The sequence below is a fragment of the Lytechinus pictus genome, chromosome 3 (assembly GCF_037042905.1).
Source record: "Lytechinus pictus isolate F3 Inbred chromosome 3, Lp3.0, whole genome shotgun sequence".
NCBI classification, from domain to species: Eukaryota; Metazoa; Echinodermata; class Echinoidea; order Temnopleuroida; family Toxopneustidae; genus Lytechinus; species Lytechinus pictus.
Window position 1 is genome coordinate 47,861,324 of NC_087247.1, and position 23,603 is coordinate 47,884,926.

The 23,603-nt window shown below is 35.1% G+C and overlaps 1 protein-coding gene across 2 annotated transcripts in view; it reads left to right on the forward strand.

The window, feature by feature from the left end:
• The window catches only part of LOC129255542 (solute carrier family 49 member 4 homolog), a 25,210-nt gene continuing 1,607 nt past the window's right edge, over positions 1–23,603 (forward strand). Inside the window, exons 1-12 of one of the 2 annotated variants that reach the window (XM_064097236.1) lie at positions 1–256; positions 854–1,113; positions 2,019–2,129; positions 8,483–8,573; positions 9,102–9,305; positions 10,236–10,291; positions 10,510–10,563; positions 14,517–14,646; positions 15,559–15,664; positions 16,282–16,349; positions 22,655–22,773; positions 23,231–23,413. In XM_064097236.1, coding sequence (XP_063953306.1) covers positions 903–1,113; positions 2,019–2,129; positions 8,483–8,573; positions 9,102–9,305; positions 10,236–10,291; positions 10,510–10,563; positions 14,517–14,646; positions 15,559–15,664; positions 16,282–16,349; positions 22,655–22,773; positions 23,231–23,413 — 1,333 coding nt within the window. In that variant the 5' untranslated portion in view covers positions 1–256; positions 854–902. Of the gene's footprint in view, positions 257–853; positions 1,114–1,462; positions 1,565–2,018; positions 2,130–8,482; positions 8,574–9,101; positions 9,306–10,235; positions 10,292–10,509; positions 10,564–14,516; positions 14,647–15,558; positions 15,665–16,281; positions 16,350–22,654; positions 22,774–23,230; positions 23,414–23,603 lie in introns of those variants that run through there. The other variant, XM_064097237.1, reaches the window with a different exon arrangement.

Here is a 23,603-nt window from a genome sequence, read left to right on the forward strand (position 1 = left end):
ATACTGCATTATAATTTGAAGTCGTGTTTGCATCATTTGCTTGTATATAATTTCTTTTTATAATGTAATCTTTCGTATTTCATAGCTCCAGGCATGGACATCTTATTTTACGAGATAACAATGTATGACCATGGTATGACCTCGAATCGACCGATACCTTTTCCGATTTAATGAACTTAAGTCACGCTCCAAGACACCTAATGTCACACCAGAAACCGAACACACGACACTACACACTTCAGCCCGAAAGACCCAGGTAAAATTACTCCACATTAAGATATATATATTGTGTGTATAGGTATGTGTGTGTATGTGCGTGTATATGTATGTATGTATATATATATGCATTCATCATCAAGAAGATATATATATGTATGGGTGTGTAAGTGTGTGTATGTATGTATATGTGCATATGTTGCTACATATGTTATTATATATATAAACACGATTTTAAATAAAGAACGAGTTGTGTATCTCGATCTCGCTTGCCGACTTCTATGTAACATTACAATCTTATTTCATTTTTGCACATCCGAATTTATTGGGGGGAGGCAAAACGTTATACCCTAATATTTTCATTAGTTAGTAGCTGCTCCCCCAGGGTTGACGCCTCAGGCCTCGCAGAACATTACCATTATGCCATTTCTCTCACGCCATTGGTTCGTTCACTGCATACTCTTGGAAGTGAGTGTATATGCATACAACTTATATACTCAGAAATAGTGCAGAAAATAATGTACTAGGAATAGGATAGTGTGGTTTTAATTGTATTTATATCTGAATAGACTCAAAGTCCTTTACGGCATTTCTAAATAGGACTGAAGGTCAGTCTTTGACTATTTATCTGATGTAGGACAAACAACAATAATCAGGAACTTGAAGGGATATCCTAACTATGAACCATGTCTAACATGCTTAAGGAAAATGGAAGCGAAAGAAGACGTCTTCTTGATGATGAATGCAGTCTCCAGACAACCCCTGTGGCCGATGCCCAATCACAGAACAAGGACTATGTGGTTTACAGAGAGAGGTGGTATATTCTCATACTTTTCTCAGTCATAGCCCTCCTGTATTTGTGTACTTGGAATACATGGGGACCTATAGAGAACACAGGTAATAATGAATTTGAATCAGGTAGGATAAAAATAATAATAAGAAGAAGATGAAGAAGAAGAAGAAGATGAATAATGACAATGAATATTTTATCGAACTCATTACTTCAAAAAAATGAAGCATATATTCATTGGCGGCGGAAGCCAAAATATTTAGGGGGACCACCAAATTTTTTGACAAGCAAAAAAAAAAAAAAAAATTATCCGACCAAAAATTTTAGGGGGACGCAGGAAACAAAATTGACAAGCAAAAAAAAAAAAAGGTTATCAACAAAAAATTTAGGGGGATCGTCCCCCCACCAGGGGGACACGTCCCCCCCCCCCCCGCTTCCGCCGCCTATGCATATAATATAATTGACTTTGGCATGGAGGGTTGAGAGTCAAGAAGATGACCCAGCGAATACTTGCGAACGTTGCTAATTTGAGAAATCCCCAGGATTCGGTTTCAAGAGGTTCGTAAAAGATTCCAAGAAAACTCGGAAACATTGTTACACTTTTCTTGTCGCAGAGAAATTTTGAACATGTTTAAAATTTCTATGCGACAAGAAGAAATGTTTCACTGCCACAACAAATACTGTTTGCAACAATTAAAACTGTAGATGAATTTCCTTGCAACCTTTTGCGAACCCTAAATCTCAAACTCGCTACGTTCGCAAGCCTTCATCATATTGTTTCGATTCACTTTGAACGGCATTAAGTTGTGAGAGGCAATTAAATGGCCTGTACAATTTTCGCAATTTTTTTTGCAATATCTGGATATTATAACAAAAATTTTATGGAAGGTTTTTCTTTTCAATCACAAAGGTCAATCTTTTATTCTAGATCAGTCTATATGTAGTCATTTTTACGTTCTTGTTTTCAATCATTCTGCATTCTTTGTTTTGTTTCGTTTTTGTTTGCATATAGCATCCATCGTTTTGCAATGGGGTCCAGGGCAGTTTGCGCTGCTGGCTAATTGGGGACCCTTTTCATTCCTTCCTTCGGCATTACTATTTTCATGGCTGCTTCATGCAAAGGGTCAGTACGAAAAGAATTATTATTATTATTATTAGTTTTATCTAACTCTGATATTTATTTTCATATGTGATGTGAACCCGAATTAGGATTCCGTTTAAAGTATAGAGTAAAAACGTCTACATTTCAAAACATAGAATAATACATAATTTCATGAGCCATAGGCGGATCCATATTTGGACAAAGGGTGTGGGTCGAGAGGCGCCCATGTTTTTGCGTATAGGCAGCGCCTTAACAAACAAAAATCGTAAAAACTTTGTTGTTCACGTCAGAAAATCGTGGAAGGGTTCCCTTTGTCGTTTAATCAAACGATGCAATATTATTTGGCTTAAGGGGACAAAAAGATTCACTGAAAAGAGCAACAACAGAGACACAGAAAAATAATTCGAGCGCGATGGACGAGTCGATTTTATTTGCTATTCTGGCCTGCAAGCAGAGTAGTATCATGGTGGTCGATCCATTTCGCGGTTGGGGAATAACTGATGCCGCATAACACCAACCGCTGGGAAATGGTGGTTGATTCGATTCAAACCTGAAGTAAAGACTAAATAAGCATGCAGGGTAGGAAATTATTATATTGACAATATCTCTGCAATTGTAACCGTACTTATATTGTTACAAATAATGCAGAGGAAAGTGACATTTCTTAAAGGAAAACAACAATTTTCTTTCAAGTATTTACAATCCAATTTCATTTTGCAAGTGAGTGAAGCGAGCGAGTCGAAAATGATATGTTTCCTTAAAAAATACATTAAAGGAAAAGTGTCATTGGTTGGGATATTTAAAACGTGAGCTATAGTATAGCGAGCGAGCGCTAAAAGCCTTTTCCTTTTCTTTTCTTTTCTTTTTAGAAAGAAGGGCTGGATTGCAATTTATTTAGGTGTCATTATTTTCTTTTAATTATGTGAGACGCAATCATTTTTTCTCATATCAAATCATAAGGTAAAGATTGAATTAGAATTCAATTTTTATCTGTGATCGAAATGACAAGATTGCATTTCTGAGCATTTCCGATTATTCTTAATCAGCGAAGGTTCTTTAGTATGTTTTTTTTCAGCGGTGCCTTTGGCGCCGTAAAATTCTTTTGGAAGGGTGCTCGCCCCCGCGCCCCTCACCTGGATCCGCCACTGTAAGCATGGCACACAATCACATGAGTACATTCCGGCTCTGAATACATGGGCATGCAGGTGACCGCAAAATTCCCAAATTATGCAAATGAAATAAACTACAATTTACTTGCAGTTCAATTACGAAGTACAAGTCGAAAAGGTTAGTATATTTCCAGGTGCTAGTCAGTGCTTCATAAAAAAAAAATCAAAGTAATTCAAAATTCAAATGAGGTATATATCCATACACAGCTATAAAGGGCAGAAAGATGAGTAGGCATTCCTCTTTTGGAAAAATAAAAGAATAAAACAAACACTGATGCATCCACTGATACGTTATATGCATCAATAACAGACTCAATATCAAGATTCCAAAGGCATAAGAATAATTATTGTCAGGCATTCATAATTTGTCAACACTGTGAAAACAGTGGGAGGGTAATCAATTCATGAGGATTAGACACTCTTCGATTTGTACTTTGTTATCATTAATAACATTCTAATTACACTTCATTTCATACAGAACATTAGTTAAAAAAATAAATGATATATTGGATTTTATTGCAACTATCAAAATACAATCACAAGCAGTCAAAGACTGAAATGAGTGAATGTTTACAGGTACAAATAGAAACAAAATAAAATATAAAGTAAACATAAATAAATATTAAACACAATACAGGTTCATACAGATGAAAAAGAAATGTATCATAAGTAAATACCAAAGGCCATAACATAATTACTACAAAGTGTCACCAATGAAGAAAAGGGGGAGTGAAAGATTAGAAAGACAGATGAGAGAGGAGAGGAAAAGGATGAGAAAAGGGAAAGAAAGTAGGGATAAGACAAAAGAAAAGGGAAAGTAAGAGGTGGAAATTGGAAAGAGAATAAGAGGCAACCTTAAGAATAAAAAACTCATTATACAAAACAGACATTTAACGATGGTCACTAAAATGTAAGTAAAGTAGTAATTGAATCGAGCACAAAAAAAAGGAAAAGTAGAGCTGAGGATATAGACTCCCTGGAAGAAGTTCAAGCACTATGTTGATATTGCACATGAGGAGATTAATTGCAAACCATATAAATTCAAAACCTGAAACAGTACAACAACAAATAATTCCTGGAGAAAAATAGGAGAGAAACGGCAAAAAAAGAGAAAAAGAAGCAGTTAAAAAAAAAAAAAAAAAAAAAAAAGAGGAAGAGGAGTGAGAGAGGGGAAAAAGAGAGGAGGGAGAAAAGGGGAGAAAGGAGAGAGAGAGAGAGGAAAGAGAAAGGGGAAGAAGCAAGGAGGAGGGGCAGAGAATTCCAAGAGAGGAGAGAGAAAAGAAGGGGAGAGAGGGAAAAAGACAAAGAAATAGAAAGAAAAAAGGAAAGAGAAAGAGAGGGAGGAAAGGAGAGAAAGAGGAAGGAGAAGAGGGGAGAAAGGAGAGAGAGGAAAGAGAAAGGGGGCGAAGCAAGGAGGAGGGTGCAGAGAATTCCAAGAGAGGAGAGAGAAAAAAAGGATAACAGAAGACAGAAGGGGAAAAAGTTGAAAAAAATACAGAAATGAGGAGAGAGAAAAATGAAGAGTACTGTTCATCAACAAAAGATACAAGTTAGAAATGAAATTAAATAAGTTTCAAATCATTGATTTTATTTACTGCTATAATACTAAATATAGAAAAAAATAAGAACAAAGACAAATATTCTATACATACAACTCATAAGAAGTACTCAGAGGGTTAGCATGTTCAAAGTAGAACACAGAAGCGAGGAAAGAAAAAGAATACTAATGTTGTCTTTCATATTAATCAGGAAAGTAGTACGTAGTTGGCTACCAGAAGTAACAATATAATAGCCTTCTTCGGCATTCACAACATTACATGTAAATATTAAACATAATTCTTCTAAGTTTACGAGTTTTTCCTTACTACTTTAGGATAAAGCAATTATGGAAAGTGGAATAAAAAAAACCTGAAAAGGGCAGTAGAACAATCAAATGTTATGTAAGCATGTACATGAATGTTATATTTTCACTCTCTCTGTGCTTTTAGAATATTCGAATATGATCTCTAGAGCTTCCTAACTTTATATCAAGTATGTAGCCATATGCGGATCCAGGGGAGGCGAGGGGCCCGCCTTCCCCCATTGGCGTAGCAAAATATAAAAAAGAAGAGGAAAAATAAGAGTAGGTTGACGAGTGAATAAAATAAGGTGAGGGGGATGACTTGGAAAAAAAAAATTTATGTCACCATATAAATTTTCGCTCGCACTTCGCGCTCACATTGCCTGTTCGATGAAATACAGTCTTGCTCAATAAGTAGATATGGAGCTTAAAATATAAAGTTTTGAAGTCAATATACAAACATATTTCAGGTCGGACATCGAGCTTCCATGTTTGATTTAAAAAGTGCTCCGTAAATGTCCGTTTTATGGTCCGAATATCAAAATTTTGAGCTTGCGCTGCGCGCTCGCATTATTATTTACCAAGTACCAAGTACCAATTACCGTGTATTTCATAAGTTCTCAAAATATCCCTATTCAGGTCTGAAATCATATCAGCTGGCGCTGCGCGCTCGCATTTTGATTGGTTGTACTGTTTTTGCGATGTGTTTCGCTCACATTAATGGGAAGATTGGACACAATACAATCGAAATTTCTTGCAAAAATAATATATTTCTTCATGTTACTTCTTATATTTCCGATCGTTTTGTTAAACTCAGAGTGTAGGCCTATGTTCTGGTCATGAGAAAAAGCATAATAAGAAATATTGACACAAAAGTAGTGAATCTGCTGAACGGAAAAGGTACAAAGGTAATAAGCTTTGCCATGTTTACTGATAAAAAAGGAGGAAGAGTAGACATGAGAGAGGTGGAGAGACAGAGAGGGTTTGGGGGCGGGGAAAAATATATAGAGGGAAAATCATAGACGTTAAAGTTGTCACAAACGATTGTGGTTACCTTATTTATAATGTCGTCTGTACTATTCTTTTTAAATATTTGAATGACAATAAGCATGCATTCCCAGGCTCGGCACTGAATATGTAACTCATAATGAAAATCAATAATAATCTTGTTTTGACTAGTGAACCAATTTGGGGTCGATCTGGTTCAGATTCTTTGAATAAAAGAAGACCTTGGACCTTTACCACTGCATCCAATATGATATTGAATATAAACGCCTTGATGATTATAACCCTTGGAAGCGGGAGTGCTGTTGGGTATTTTGTACACCATAAGCAGCACCCTCCTGGTAATTAGGTTGGTATGCTAAAATGTAGAGATTTGACACAAATCTCTATCATTTTTGGACAGAAGAAAAAAAATTGTTTAGTATATAATTGTTATCATTTTTGTTGTAATTTTTTTCTGACCTAAATGAACTTCATTTAGTTGGAATAAATCCTTTTTTGGTCATTTTCCCCCTTAACCAAATCCCCTTTCATTTTGGAGTGAAAACTTTTTTTTCGGCTTTTTAACAAACCAGCACCCCATATCTCTTTCATTTTGCCTCTGCCATCTTTACCTTTGCCATTTTCAACTCCGCCATTTTTACGCTTTTAGAAAAATTCTACTTAAAAAATCAAAAGTTCCTGCAGCAGAGTCTGGGGAACACCTGTAATCTTACTACACTGTGTAATCTTAAATGCATTTGTATAAGATTACAGAAAATTGGTATTTTGTGCGAGTAACCTTACAAATTTATTGTAATAAAACCGTTTTCCTCTTTTTTAAAACAGACCTGTTCTGTAAAATCGTAGAAAAATTGTAAAAAAACCCTCCTGTTATAACAATTTACAGAATGATTTAGTTACTTTTTTCTGTAAAACCTGTTTTTAATTTTTCTTCTGTAAAATCTTATGTTTTTTTTAAACAGTGTACCTCTGCCACTTTTACCTCTGCCATTATCACATCTTCCATTTTTACCTCTGCCATTTTTACCTACGCCATTTTTACCTCTGTCAATATTAACTCTGCCATTTTTACCTCTGCCATTTTTACCTTTGCCATTTTTACCTCTGCCATTTTTACTTTTGTCATTTTTACCTTTGCCATTTTTACCTCTGCCATTTTTTACCTGGCACTTTCTTATTTCCATTAAGTATATCTATATATTTATATATTTTTTCATCTCATTTCGGTTTATCATAATTTTTTATACATATTATTCTTTTTATTTTATTCCCTTTTTTGGGGGGGGGGGGGGGGAGGGCATCGCACAAAAAAGTTGTCATATTGACCCAACATTATTATTGTTTTTAAATGTGACTGGTAGGAATTTGATGGCAGAATAATCTTCTCCATGAGAAAGGTAGTTTTTAACGACACTTCCATAGCATGGTGGACATGGCTCCTTTTACACAGCTAAAAAATTCAAATTGACACCAGTACTGGGAATGTTGGTTGTAAACATACCTTTGAAGTTTGAATAAAGATTGACTTTACATAATGATTCCAGCGCTCAACCATACAGACATATCATCAGATTATTCATAGTACATACAGGAATAAATAGCTATCACTAGCTTCCATTGAAGGAAAAAATCATAAATTTGATTCACTAAATATGAGGCTCACAATACCTACCCGCTTCATTCCAGTATCTCATAATAAAGAGCAATTCAGAAAATTGAGTGGTTGTTGAGGCCAAGGTAAGTCTGTCAGTATATAGAAGAGCTGTAACAAACATGGAGAGGTATACAGCTGAACATTTTGTCATTTTATTATAACAAAAAACTGCTCTGCATCAAAATAAAGTGACTTTATAGTTAATGTGCTTTAAACACCTAATTTCAAATCAATGTACTATATTTAAGGAAATGTAATGCATTTTCCCGTATATATTAATATATATACATGAAGGTTTCAATTGGATGTAACAATAAATCAATACATGGTAAATATATAATTTATTTAAATAATATGAGATGCAATAATTTCCGGTATAATGTAAAATGATTCCTCTCAATTCAATTATATTATTAAAAGCAATCATGTGATATATCTGTTTAGGGTTATCAAAACGTATTCGATATGTTTATGTCAAGGTGAGGGTGCGTTTGTGTGTGTGTGTGTGTGTAAGTGGGAGATAGACAGTGATAGCAAAAGGGAGAGAGAATAATCACTATTAAGCACGTTTCTATTATACATTTAATGATTCTCCAACTCCCAATATAATCTATATATTGTGTGATAGAAATAATTAATTATACAAAAAATAAGAAATAAACGAAACAAATGTCAAATTGTGGTTTGTTTTTGCATTTTTCAGGACTCCGTGTGTCGGTTCTAGTCTCTGGTGGACTTCTCGTTATGGGATGTGGTATAAGGTGTATTCCAGCACCAGTCTGTATGATGAAATGGTATAAACAATAAGAAAGATCTCATACGTTTTTCTTGCAACTTCAAAACTAGTTTACCCCTGAAACAGCACCATCTATATATAGTTGCCTTAGTCCTCCTGTTCTGTTTTTAACTAACTATCCATTCATGAACCTTTATTTCACACAGTACTGCATTTGCTCTTTTTACCACACATGTCACAGACTAATAACAGCAGTAAAATCCCCATACATTATTTTGAAAGATTAAATTGACATAATTATGATGACCTACTGTTACTTGTATTGTCACTCGTACTTCACTTTAACAGGTAATCACCAGGTCAAATATTTATTGAAGATATTGGAGAAATACGGAAGAATTATAATTGTATTTTATAAAATTGCTTATCCGGATTTTCATGCCAATAAGTGCTCCGAAAAATGGACCTATTCTGAAAAATGATGTTAGCTGTTGGTTTAGATATTATGCAAAAATCGTTAATGTATTGATATCGGAGTACACTGCAGAAAAAACACAATATCACAAATTATATATTTGCAATTCAGGACAATGAACATTGGGCACATATTTATAGGATTGTCTGGGCCAGTTCTGATGTCAGCAGTCACAGCCATATCTGCAACTTGGTTTCCAACAAATGAACGTACCACTGCAACTGCCATAGCAGCAACAGCTCCATACATTGGCCTTGCAGGCTCCTTTATCATTGGACCACTCATTGTGACAGAAATCCATAGTCCAACTACAGGGTTTGTATGTTTGTTTCACAAGAAAAAAAAGGACATTATTAAACTCACACACACAAAAAAAATCAATTTTATGAAAACGTCTCTTTAAAGGGAAAATAACCTATAATTTACGACTAAGGTATATTCATTAACGACCAATGGTCATCTTTAGTGACACAATGTTCTACATGATTAGGCCTGCTCATCAAGGCAATGCATCACGTCGCATCATTTTATTTTCAGCTCTGAATGATTGTACCTCCTTGATTTCAGAACTGTGTGGGATACAATTTTCATGATTCTGATGGATGATTAAAATTCATTGGGTTGTGGTGATCCATCCCAATTATTTTAATCGACAGATTACATCCCACCGCTGTCACCAGAAATTCCGTACAGGAAAAAAATGTTTTGTCAGGGCATAGACGGGAGAATATATGAGAGTGAGATTGTTTTCCATATTCACTGATATTAGATGGTTTCAATCTAGCTGTCTTGAAGGTGCATAAGGCCAATATTTACTGCTCAATGTATGTTCTTACCAATAGTAAAAACTTATGTTGAAATTACAGAAACATTCATCGGTTGTGGAGATAAAACAATATTTAGCTTTTATTAACCTTGGAAATATTTTGGGCTAGCTTTCCTCCACTAATCCTGTGGACTTTAATCAAGCTAAGTGCCTCAGTATTTACACACAATGCTGCCCAAGGTCTGTAATTCTGTGTCTCATAATCACGGGACCAAATATGGGTGAAAGTATATCTAGAATATGTAATGAGTTCTGGATCAATCCTTTTATCCACATTCATTTTTCACCTTTGTTTTCCAGAAGTTACTTTCAAAATCAAAGTCAATTATTTGGTTATCAACCCGTCCAATACTGTAGCCTGATTTAAGGGCGAGTTGTGCTAGCATGTATTTATTTCTTCAAATCCTTCTCTTACACAGATCCCCACTTACTCCTAGTGGAAATCATTCTGACGAATATTACTATGATTACATAGGTATGGCTTTTTATGGTATTGTAGATATGATTTTCTTTTAAGCAGTTTCATTCATTCATAACGCAAGTTCATATAACTATGTGGTTCATGGTTCATTAATGAAGTATTAAAATGAGAATTATCGGTAATGCGGGATATTGAGAATGTCGATGTTTTGATGATGTGATATATTTATATCATAGATTATTCATTATATTAATAATTTCCCTTTTATACAGATGATGATGAAATACAAAAGCATCTTCAGGAAATTCGAAATCTTATGTATATTGGTAAGTTCGCAATATTTCTTGTAACTATTATCATAGTTACAAATATGTATATAATCATACAATATATGCTTATTTTTTCACGAGACCGATGGCTTCAGTAACGTTCAGTCTCTGTTTCGTGGGTTGTTCCTTTGGACTATGTCTAGCACCACTATGTGTAGTAGGCAGGAGAAACAAAAAAAGTATAAATATATTTAAAAACTCCTCTAAACAGACAGATTCCAGCTGTTTACCATTTCACATGACCTACAATATATTCACTCAATGATCAACATAATGTTCATATTACTGTCTAATGAAGTGTGCCGTCATTAATTCCACTGCTCGTTGTTCATTACAATTAGACCCAAGTTTAGCCCTTGCTTTTACCTGAGATGATTATCCTTACTCTGTAGGTTCTCACTTTCCTTGGCAATTGTCAATATATCTATCCTATGCATGGACGGATCTAGTCAGTGGCGTACCTAGCATATTTCGTCAGGGGGGGGGGCAAGTGACAAGGATGATGAGCACGGTGGGGGGGGGGGGGGTAGTAGGCATGGACGTATAGGCACAATTTTTTCAAGGGGGGCTGATAATCATTGCCCGAATATCAACTTCAGTTTTGAATTTGCGAGCCTTTTTACATAATGTGAAACGTGCAGAAATTGTACATTCGGTCATAAAATTACCAACATACGAGGATATTTGGGCACCTCGCAGTCCTCGTTGCCCTGCATTTTGCAGCCCACCCCCATATATACACGTTTGGATGTGTAGGTCTGGAAGTGGCACTGAAGGTGGGAAAGGTTACCTTGGGGCTGCCCGATAATACAGTTGGGATCTTGCTACTACTGATATTTGCTATCGGGCGATTGCACTTTATTGTCGAAATTAATTCTTTTTTGGTATATCATTCCAGAAATGAAATGTATTGGATCGTGATCGATATATTTCTAATCAAGTGGTAATTGCAATGTTTATATTAAAAAACTTTTTTTATTCATCTTTGAAGGTGTTACATTATGTTCCCAATTCTGCTCATTTGGAGACGTTATAAAATATGTATTTGGCATTGAAATCAGTTGTATTCATGTATTGATTTGCATTTGTTTTATTTTCATATACACAGTCAAAAACAAAAATAAATGCATCCATTCACTCATAAAAAATAAATATGAACGTGAAAATATATGCGACAGTAACATGATATATCACTAGATATGGGGAAAATCACTCTCACTGGCAGGAATGTCAGAAGGTTGAGGGAATTGAAATTGGAAAAAGATAGATAGGCGGACAAAGGGATCGGGTACATAGGATAGAAAGAAGGGGCGGTAATAACCAGATGAATGTGTAAGGGGTATAGCTATAGGCCTTTTCCAGTGGGGGGGGGGGGGGGGGGTGGAGGACCTTGATTACCGACAGATATCAGTACCGATTACTAACGTCCGACGACCAAAACTCATCTGTATCCAACCCAGGGGCAGATTTTCAAGGGGGACATTATTGTTTACAAAAAAAATGACAAGCCCCACCCCAAAAAAGTCTTTACTTTCAATGACACGTGCCTAACAATTTACACTAAAATAATAATTGCGAGCGCGAGCTGAATTTTTTCCTGAAAATCTAGACCCAAAACGATACATTTTGTGCACTTAATTATGAAAAGGATGGGTATCTTCCTTAATAAATTATGCGAGCGCGAAGCGCGAGCTAAAAATTTTGATATTCCATACTGGACCCTAGACATTCTAAGCAGTTTTACAGGATGGGTATCTAAACAGTCGTGCGGGCGCGAAGCGCGAGCTAAAACTTTTGATATTCCGACTTAAGAACTGGATATTCTAAGCACTTTTAGTAACCATGAACAAATTGGTTTCTAACTGAAAAATTAATTGATGCGAGCGCGAAGAGCGAGCTGAAAATTTGATATATAACCCCCTTAAAACTGGACATTCTAAGCACCTTTAAAAAAAACCCTATGAACAAGATGGTAGTTAAAAACATTTAATTGGTGTGAGCGCGAAGCGCGAGCTGAAATTTTTTGATATTTCGACATGAAAACTTTACATTTTAAGCACTTCATTAAATTATGAACAAGATGGAATTTTATGCGAGTGCGAAGCTCGAGCTGAAATTGTTGATATTCCAACCTAAGAACTTGATATTCTAAGCAATTTCTGTAACCGTGAACAAATTAGTTTCTAATGATATATTTTGTATATTCCGACCTGAAAACCGGAAATTCTAAGCACTTCATTTAACTATGAACAGGATGGATATACCTAAACAGTTATATATGAGCACAAAGCGCCAGCTGAAATATTTGAAATTCCGGCCTAAGAACTGGATATTATAAGCACTTTTTGTAACTGTGAACAAATTGGTTTCTAACTAATTAATTGACGCGAGCGCCAAGTGCGAGCTGAAAATTTCAACCTGAAAACTAAACATTTATCTTAGGTATCCAACTAAAAAATTGATGCGAGCGCGTAGCGCGAGCGAATCTTTTATTGTTATGATTATATTACCTAAAAGTTGTTCTCTACATTTTTCCTGTCCCTGGTCAGCCCAGTCCGTCCTCACTATCGGTACAGAGAGCTCTAAAAGTCGCATTGCGTAAAAATCACAATTTACCGATAAAAGTGTACAGTTTAATTGACATTTACCGACAAAGATGGTGGAAGTAAAAAACCGAATCAGTTGGAACAGCCCCGTGTGCCCGACAGTTTATCATTTTTTCCGACAGTCTGCAGTCCAGTTTTTGTTTTCCTTTCTCTTAAACTCTTTCTTCTTTCCCCCCCCCTTTCTCTCTTTTCTTTCCCTTTTTTCGCTTCCTTTTTTTTTGCTTGTGACTCGTCAGGGGGGCAGTCTGCCCCCCTGCTCCCCCTTAGGTACGCTAGTGAATCTAGTATTGCCATTAAAAAAGGAGGGGCATTTTCCGAGCAAAAAGATCTTTTAATTGGGGGATATTATCATATTCCTGAAGACTGACGATTACTTACATGTCCACATTATTTTATGAAGACTAAATGTCTTCGGGAAGCGCGAGTTGACTTTTTTATATTTCATGAAAACAGAACATTATGAATACTTTTTGTAATCATAATGGGTATCTCATGATTAGCGAGAAGCGTGACAATGTGGACATTCTGACCTCAACACATGCATTTTAATGTCTACTTGTATAGGATTACATGAAGAGGATACATATTTCATTAATCAAATAATGCGAGCGCGAGCTGAAGTATTTGATATACTGACAGATATTTTGAGCACTTTTCAAATCATGAAATCAGACATTTTTGTATAATTGACTCGAAAACAGTGATATGTATCTCGGTAAACAGACAATTGAATGCGAGTGGAATTGTTGTTTTAATTTGGTGACCTGAACTTTTTCTACTTTCTAACTCCTCGCCACCTATTTCACTTGTCTTCTGCTTCTTCTTCTTCTTCTCCTCCTCCTATTTCTTCTATACATTCTCTTCTCGTTTTCCCCTTTTCTCTGTTCTCACTGAGCGACAACTGCATGGCCGTGCATGGGAAGTGGGGTTAAGACTTGTTGGGGGGGGGGGTGCGTGTGTTATACACCAGTATAGGCAGCACCCCTGGGACCCGATGCATAAAAATTTTGCCATAAAAAACTCTGGCAAAGAATTTGCCAGAGTGTTTTATGGGCCCCTGGACATTATAAATTTAACAATAATTACCATTTTTGGGCGAAAACCCTTATTCTTAATCTTTTTATATATACATGTATATATTTTTTGGCTTTTTTTATAGCCCAAATAACCTTCATTTTGGAGTGAATTTTTTCGTTGTGAGTTGCATTTTTATCAAAAATTGGCCCTTGTTTCTCGGTTTCTTTTTATTTTTATGGAACAAACTATATATACAGTATAGACCTATATGCTAACAGTTGAAAATAAATTTGATAAGTAAAAGTTTCTCCTCGTAATTTTTTTTAGAATTTGGAGTAACTGCTGCAGTCTATTTATTAGCTTTGGTTCGCTTTCCTGCAAAACCTCTTACCCCACCATCGGCTTCAGCTGTGAGAGAGAGAGAAGATATGAAAGCTGGGATTATTGCTTTACTCAAGTAACTAAAATTCAATACATATACTTTTTTTTCGTAACCGAATGCCCAGTATAAATATTGTGATATTTTACCCAATGGTTAAATTTGTAAAATTAGTAATTATTAACCCAATACTATCAGATTAATAGATAAGACAATAATTTTCCATCTAATTTGTTGATCATTTATTTAAGCTAATCTTGTTAAACATCGGGTTGAGTAATGAAAAAAAGTAAGAAAGCCATCCTCAAGCCAATGCAAAAAAGGTTCCTTAAAATAGTGGGTTTTTACAACACTTTACAGGCATGTAACCTGACTTCCTATATATCTTTTGCCCGATCTGTAAATGCATTTCTTTTATTTTATCTCCTCAGGACCAGTAGCATTTGTTTAAGATCCGTCTACTCCTTAAAATCCCGAAAACATGCCTCTCTTGTGTATGATGACAAAATTATTTTGTAATTGATATATCTACTGTATTGTTAATGACCATCGCGTGTTGACAATTTGTGATTGTCTATATATAAGCATGATAAGACAATGATAATTTCCCACATTGTTGTATTCAACTTCTTTTCATGTGCGGTATATACAGATAAGATATCGTGGCAATAGTGCAGGTTGCCATTTATGGTTATCAATTTCATTACAATTCGGTGATTATAGAATATTTTCAGCTTCTTTACAATAGATGGCCATGAGACCTACCTCCTAAAAGGTTTTCCATGGGTGTAATTTCATTTTGGCATCCAGTGTGATTTAGTATTTTTTTATTTGTATGCTTTAGCATATAGATTATCATTCAAATCTTAAGAAAATGATTATCTTATCAGATTGTACAGTCAAATACGAGAAGAACAAAAAAATAATGAAAAGTAGACAAGCATCTCCCTCAAAAATCATATTACCACTTACGATTTTTTTTTCTAATAGGGAAGTATCATTCTGGATTCCAGCTCTTGCCTATGCATGTATTACTGGTGTCTTTTACGGTTGGACAGCGCAGCTAGGAGCCATATTCGGTAATAAAGTCAGCCAAGTAAGTAAATATCAGTTTGTTAAAGACGAAGTTAACCATATCAAAAAGATAACTGTAAAAATGTTAGAAAAAATAACCAAAAATATTGGCGAAAGTTTTAGGAAAATCTATCAAAGATTAAAGAGAACTGTAGTAATGTAAAAAGCCATACAGCAAAAGAAAAGTAGATTTAAACAGGCAATTAAAGTGTAAATTAATTGAATTCAGATGAAAAATGAAACAAAATACGATAGCATTTTGGAGTTGGCGTTGTATTTCACAATGTCAACTTTAAAAGCTTATATTTATTTGACATCATCGGCTCATCACTCTATGGAAGAAATGCTAGCATCTTCATTTTCTACTGTAAGAATGGTTGTACTATAGATAAAATGTGTAAAGTCATCAGTTTTATCACAAAGAGGAAGGATTCTTTTTACATGATTGTAATATGGTTTTGAGATAAAACATACGAAAAAGATGAACTTATTACATCATTATTCTCATTTTTTTGCATGATACCCATAGGCCTATATGTTATGTACTGTACACCACTCATTAAATATATGCAAGAACAAATCTCAACTATTGAGTTTCATACAATGTAAAGCAATGTATACCTTTTTAACCATTCTTAGACATCATCAGGTTGGATGGGTTTTTACACCAATTTGGCATCATTGGTTGGAGGGGCGCTTACTGGCAGGTAAGTGAGAAATGATATTTATTTATTTATTCATTCATTTATTTATTTATTTAGTCATTATTCATTTATTCATTTATCTTTTCATCTATTAATATTTATCTATTATGTATTTGTCCATTCATTTATTTATTCATTCATATTCATTTATATTGAATTATTATGTATTTATGTATTTATTATTTTTTTATTTTATTATTATTATTATTTTTAAAGCAAGTGCACACCCAGTTACCAATAATGCATATAGCATTTCCATTTATTTAAGGACGTTCCACAGTTATGTTTGTGCGCATCATAATCTGCGCATATTTTACACTCTGCGCGCTGACGTCACAATGGATGAACTGGTGATTAATCAGCTGTTGGTAATAATAATTATGAGCTGATTTTTCTCCTTATCTGCACTAACTACAGATCCGATGTGTTATTTTTTAAGCTAATAAACTGGAATTTTTCCATGGACCATTTTTTTTTTATTCCTCTACAATTTCAAAATAGTTTCTCTGTAGTGCCGCAAAGTATGATGAATATGACCCTGAGTTTGAATAAATGGAAAAGTGGTTCGGAATTTTTCCTCACATAGATACAAAGCTTTTGGCGCGTTTTCGGGTGTTTTAAGAAGCAAATTTGCTCTAATAAGAGTGTTGATAGTTTGAAAACAAGCACATGAACCCATATTTTTTAATGTTTGCACCTCCTAGGTATACATTCCTCTACAACTTTGCAAAGTTTGGTGAAAATGACATGGGTAATGACTAAAGAGCAGCATTTCTTATACTTCTCAAGTTTGTTATTGAAATTTGAAATTTTTGAGGTTGAGTATCTTTCCCGCAATTTCTAAGAACTGAGAGTGTTGTTAGACTTCAATGAGCAAACAACTGACAGCAATATAAATCAATTATCCATCTTACGGATACAATTATTAATCATATTGCAAAATTTGATGAAATCTTTATAGATTTTGACTGATTAATAGAGCTTTAAACTCATTGTTGTGATCTCGTGAGGTCTAAAAATGCCAAATTCTTTTGGATGCGCAATTCTTAAGAACATCATCCATTTTGGGTTAACTTTGAAGCTCTATAGCAAAAAATCAAGCACATGGGCCCATGTCAATTTTTGTATATTTGAAATATTCAGGTGCTAAAGTATCTATGTGCAAAGTATGATAAAAATGACATGGATTTTCAATGTTTGGGAGCAAGACTACGCAACCATTCGCATTTTAGACGGTATTAACAGACTTTTGCTTGTTTTCGGCGCATTTTGGGCTGTTTCAAGCCAACCCGCAATGCTTTGGACACTGATAATTTGAAAATGAGCACATGGACCCCATAGTTTAAATATCTTAATGTCTTTAGAATATATTACTCTACAAATCTAGAGAGTATGATGAAAATGACATGGATTTTGAATTGTTAGGGAGCAAAACTACGGAACCATTTGCATTTTAGACGGTATTATTAGACTTTTGGACATTCCGACCTAAAGAAGGGACGTTCTAAGCGCTTTTTGTTATCATGAACAGGATAGGTATATAATAAACAATTGATGCGAGCGCAAACATGGCAAAGCGCGAGCGGAAAAATTCGAGACACTCTATTCATGTTTTGTAAATCATGAAAAGGATTTGTAATTGGGCGTCTTCCTACATTAATAATGCGAGCGCAAAGTGCGAGCAGTTATTTTTTTATGTTTTGATCTGAAACTGGATAATAATTTGAATAAAGAACAAGGAGCGTATCTGAATAAACATGAGTGCGCGTGTTTCAGATTTAGACCTAGAATCTGGGCATTCTAAATAGCTTTTTTCATCATGAAAATTAATAAAGCGAACGCGAAGCGCGAGATGAAAATATTTGATATTCCGATGTGAAAAGGGTCTATTTAAGCACTATTTCAAGAACTGTGTAGGAAAATTTTGAGGTAGATATGGATCGCATTTAATAAAGAGCTGATATTCATCATTATTATTATTTTGAGTTTTGACCTAGGACCGACATTCTAAGGACATTTTGTCGTGATATGAAAAATGATGGCTATCTTTCTATTCCTCTTCCTAAGCACGAGATGAAACTTGTCGATATTCCATTTTGAAAAAAAAACATTATTAGAAATTCATGAAAATGTTATTAATGAAATAGGCCTAATGAAAGCGAAATTTGTTGATATCTAAACTGGACATTTAAAGCACTTTTGTAATTATGAATAGAATTTCGATAAACTGTCATGTAACGGGGATTTTTAAGTAGTTTGTTTTATAATTAAGTTGCGATATAATATAACTCACCAATCAAAATGTGAGCGTGCATCGCTAGCTGATACGTTTTGACAATCAGGCCTGAAAAGGGATATTTTGAGAACTTTATGTAATACATGAAAAGAATAGATACTTGACAAAAATGAGCATGCAGCGCGAGCAGAAAATGTTGATATTCAGACCATAACAAAGGAAAACATTTTTTTACAGAGCACTTTATGAAGATACATTTTTACATCATACACAATAATGAAAGTTCTATATCCGAGTCGAAATATAATTTGTATTCATCGACTCCTAAACTTGATATTCTAAGCTCCATATATCAGCCTATTGAGCAAGAAATGTATTTCATCGAACAGGCAATGCGAGCGCGAAGCCCAAGCGACAATTTTATATAGTGACATTAAAGATTTTTTGTTTATATTCGAAGTCTTCCCCTCAATTTATTTTATTCACTCGCCTTCCTCTTGTTCTCTTTTCCCTTCTTTTTCTTTTTTCCCCTTTGTTTCCCCCTTTTTTCTTCTTTTTTTTTGCTCCGCAAATAGGGGGGCGGCTCTTAGACGAAGTGGCATTTGGGCGAAGTGGCTCTCAGACTTACTGGCTAACGGACAAATTACTATTGAACCATGTGAACGAAAGGATATTGGACCTAACAGCATTAGACGACATATTGTCATTGGACGAAACGGACATTGGACGCAGAGGCAAATCACCCCCCCCCCCACACACACACATACTACCCCTGACTTTGACTCTAACGCAATACCATAATTATCAATCTTTACTCCATAACCGTCAAATGTGTTTTTTTAAGTTGTTACCAAAATGTGCGTATTGTTCAAAATGTGCAGGCAAATCACGTTATAACTGCACACTTAGGTGACAAAAAATTATGTCAGGCATAAAAGCACTATCGGCACATTTTGGTAAATTACACATTTTGGTAATTTACCAAAATGTGCCGTAACACACAATGCCAATTTTCGTTGCACGCCTTTTTCTTGCATGGAGTGCAAGGTGTAAAGAAGTTGCATGAAGGTCATGTGACGTCTTTTTTGACAAATCGCGATGCTTGAAATGATACACTTTTGTTATATAGAACATCCGATCCCCATTTTCTCAATTTTTGCTTCAGTCCATGAATTTCTTGGGCCGCAATAACTTATTCATGACTTGTACATATTTCATAGAAGTAGCCAATGGGATGCCATTATTATTCAAACTGCATATTTGTACAGCATGCATGATCATATACAATCCTGATTGTTTAGTTGATAGACATTTTATTATAAGATGATGGTGATGATCACTGGCGTAAATCCCGGGGGGATGGGGGGATATATCCCCCCCACTTTTCGAGGAGGGGGGGATGGCCTGTACAAACATCCCCCCCACCTTTTACGCAAGAAATGAAAAAAAATCACAAGAGATAATTGTTTTATTGGTGAAAATTCTTCCAAAAATACCGCTTAACAATTAAAATAATATTATTGAATCATAAAATGCAAATAAAGAGCCAGTTCACCATTTCCAAACGAAATACTTCCAATTCATCAATGTTGGGGTCTTTGGGAAGGGATTAAGATGGAATGTCAAAAATTTTTGAATGTAATCTCTAATAAACCATTAAACCATCATCAATAATAATATTGGAGGGGTATTTGCCATATGGACATACAGTGGCGTAACTACGGGGGACATGGGGGGCACATCCCCCCCATCGGCTGACCAAAAAAAAAAAAAAACGGGGAAAGGGGGAAAAGGAGAAAAAAGGGAGAAAGGAAGAGAAACGTAGTGGGAAAGAAGAAAATGTTATTCATTATAATGTTATATTATATTATAATTATGTTAAGTTACATTACATAAGAAACATTTTTATCATAACTTTATGAAACATAATTTGCCCAGGGCCTACGTCTCAATTGTTCCTGGTGCTCGCATTGTCTGTTTAACGAGATATATAATCCTGTTGGACCAAAACATCCCGTTTTCAAGTCAATATAAACCAAATATATTTCCTAGCACTTGAGTTATCATTGTTTTATGTAGTGACATATGCTTTTTTTTCATGACTCAAAAGTGATTGCCCCATGTTAAGGTCTTCGTATATATGAAACATTTCCTGTCCGTGATTACGTTCGCATTTTTCATGGATTGGTGAGATATGTCTGCTCTTCATTTATTCCTAAAATCAGTCCTTAAAATGTCCCTTCTTCTGATCTGAATATCAAAAATTTTCAGCTCGCGCTTCGCGCTCGCATCATTTGGTTAATAAAATACGTATGGTCCTGGTTAATTCCTACAAAGAAAACTTAGAATACCCCACTTCAGGTCTAAATTATCTAAGTTTTCAGCTCGCGCTTCGCGCTCGCATTGTTAAGCGAGACAGGTACCTATCATGATTACACAAATTTGATTATAATGTCCCTTTTTAGGTTTGAATATAAAAAAATTTCAGCTCGCGCTTCGCGCTCGCATTATTTGATGAGTGAGATACATATCCGTTTAATGACATTGTCCTTAAAATGTCTCTATTAGGTCACTCACTCAGTCATTTAAAAATTTTGCTGGCGCCCCCACCCCCCCCCCCCCAATGCCGTGACCCACGGTACGTCACTTTGGACATATCAATGACAATTCCTTGCATATCTAAAAACATGATTGCAAAAAAAATGCCAAAATATTTCAGTCATCCCCCCCACCCATCAACACGGATTTACGCCAGTGGTGATGATTAAAACACAATGACTATTGAAGAGATGGTCCGGGCTGAAAAAAATTACATCTAAATAAATAGAGTAAAATTCACAGAGAAAAATGCTGAAAATTTCATCAAAATCGGATAAAAAATTACAAAGTTATTGAATTTTAAGGTTTATCAATATTTTGTGAAAACAGTTATATGCACATGGTTATGAATATTCATAGGTGGGCTGATGATGTCACATCTCCACTTTCCTCTTTCTTATGTTATTACATGAAATCAGAAATGTTTCATTTTTCATACATGTGTAAATGATGTGTCTCCATTATGATAAAATAAGTTACAGCAATAAATAAATAATGCACTTTATCAGTTGTCAATCCGATTGTTTTAGTTCTTGGTATAAAATTTTGAATAAACCTAATTTCATATAATAAAATACGAAAGAACAAGTGGGGATATGACATCATCAGGCCACCTAATGAATATTCATAAAGACATGCCTAGAACTGTTTCACCGGAATAATGCAAATCTTTAAAATTTAATAACTTCGTTATTTGTTACCCGATTTTGATCAAATTTTCATCATTTTGCTCTGTGAATTTTACTCTATTTATTATGATATAAATATCTCCAGCCTGGACCATCCCTTTAATGATTATCTCAGTCACCATGCACCATCAATCCTCAACAAACCCCCTTTTTCTGTGAGGATTGTCGTTTGAATCTGAATAGCCTCTTGCTGAAATGAAACAATCGCGGTTTTGATACACATATCTACTTGGAAATAATCAGGTCAGGGTCTGTACCTGCGGACTAACCATCATCACCACTACCACCACCACCATCATCATCATCACCACCACCAATATCATCATCACCACCACCATCATCATCATAATCACCACCACCACCACCACCACCATCATCATCACCACCACCACCACTATCATCATCACCACCATCACCACCACCACCATCATAATCACCATCACCACCACCACCACCATCATAATCACCATCACCACCACCACTATCATCATCACCACTATCACCACCACCATCGTAATCACCACAACCATCACCATCATCATAATCACCACCACCATCATCATCATTGTTGTCAACACTACCATCATATCACATTATAATCATCATTACCACCACTTGACTACCAGTACCACCCCATCCATCACAATTACCATAATCATCATGGAATTATATTTTCAAGTGCAATTTATTTTTTTTATACTGAGAATCATGACTTAATGTTAGTGCAGAGCAAATGATAAACTTACATAATAGACTTACTTGTGAACTTTGTGTTTTTGCTTTAGGTTTGCAGATCATTTTGCTGGAAAGATGAAACCCATCCTACTGTTCCTCATCCTAATATCTTCACTTTGCCTAACATGGGCTATTCTTATTGTTAATGAATATATTAATTTCAACCTAGGTGAGTGTTTCAATAATATTTAAAAAACAAACGGATTGAAATTACATCATAATTTTGGCCTAGCTTAATATGAGTTTTCATGATATTACCTTCTTTTCGAATTCCCATGAAAAGAAAATCAGGTAGCGATATTTTATACAAACTTACATGTGTAGGCGTAGTATGGCCTATGAGATCAGTTATTTTTATGTTATATATTTTATTTGTACTACTACTACTACTTCTTTTACATTAAGAATGATAGCTACCACTACTCCTATTCTCATTTTACACAACTATTATAATCATATCCATTTGATAATTTCAATCTTTTTATTCCACACTGCCTTATTTTGAAAGGAAAAGGAACATTTTGCAAACCATGTTCTTGATTAACACATACATGGAATCAGAAACATTTTAATGCCCCGATTAGAAGAAACCATATCCTATGCATATTTTCTTGATTCTCCCACAGATTGCCTATATGCCGCTGTTGTTTTATTTGGGTTGTTCCTCAACTCCACCATACCACTTTTTCTTGAGATAACTGTTGAGGGCGCATTCCCCATTGGTGAAGAAACAACCACCATTCTCATGACTATGTTGAATAATGTGACTACCCTGGGTTTTCTCATTCTACCTATGATCCCATCAATAGGTTTGTATGTTTCATTGAGTTAATCTTCAGTGTTTGAATGTCTTAGCATGATTTCCATCCTAACAGTAATTCAGCACTTTTCTTTCATGGTACAACAAAATCTGGACAATGTCACTGAAGTCAAGGGATTATTCATGCACATATTAATGATTGTGGAATTACATTATTTATATATGGTGTCATAACTCAG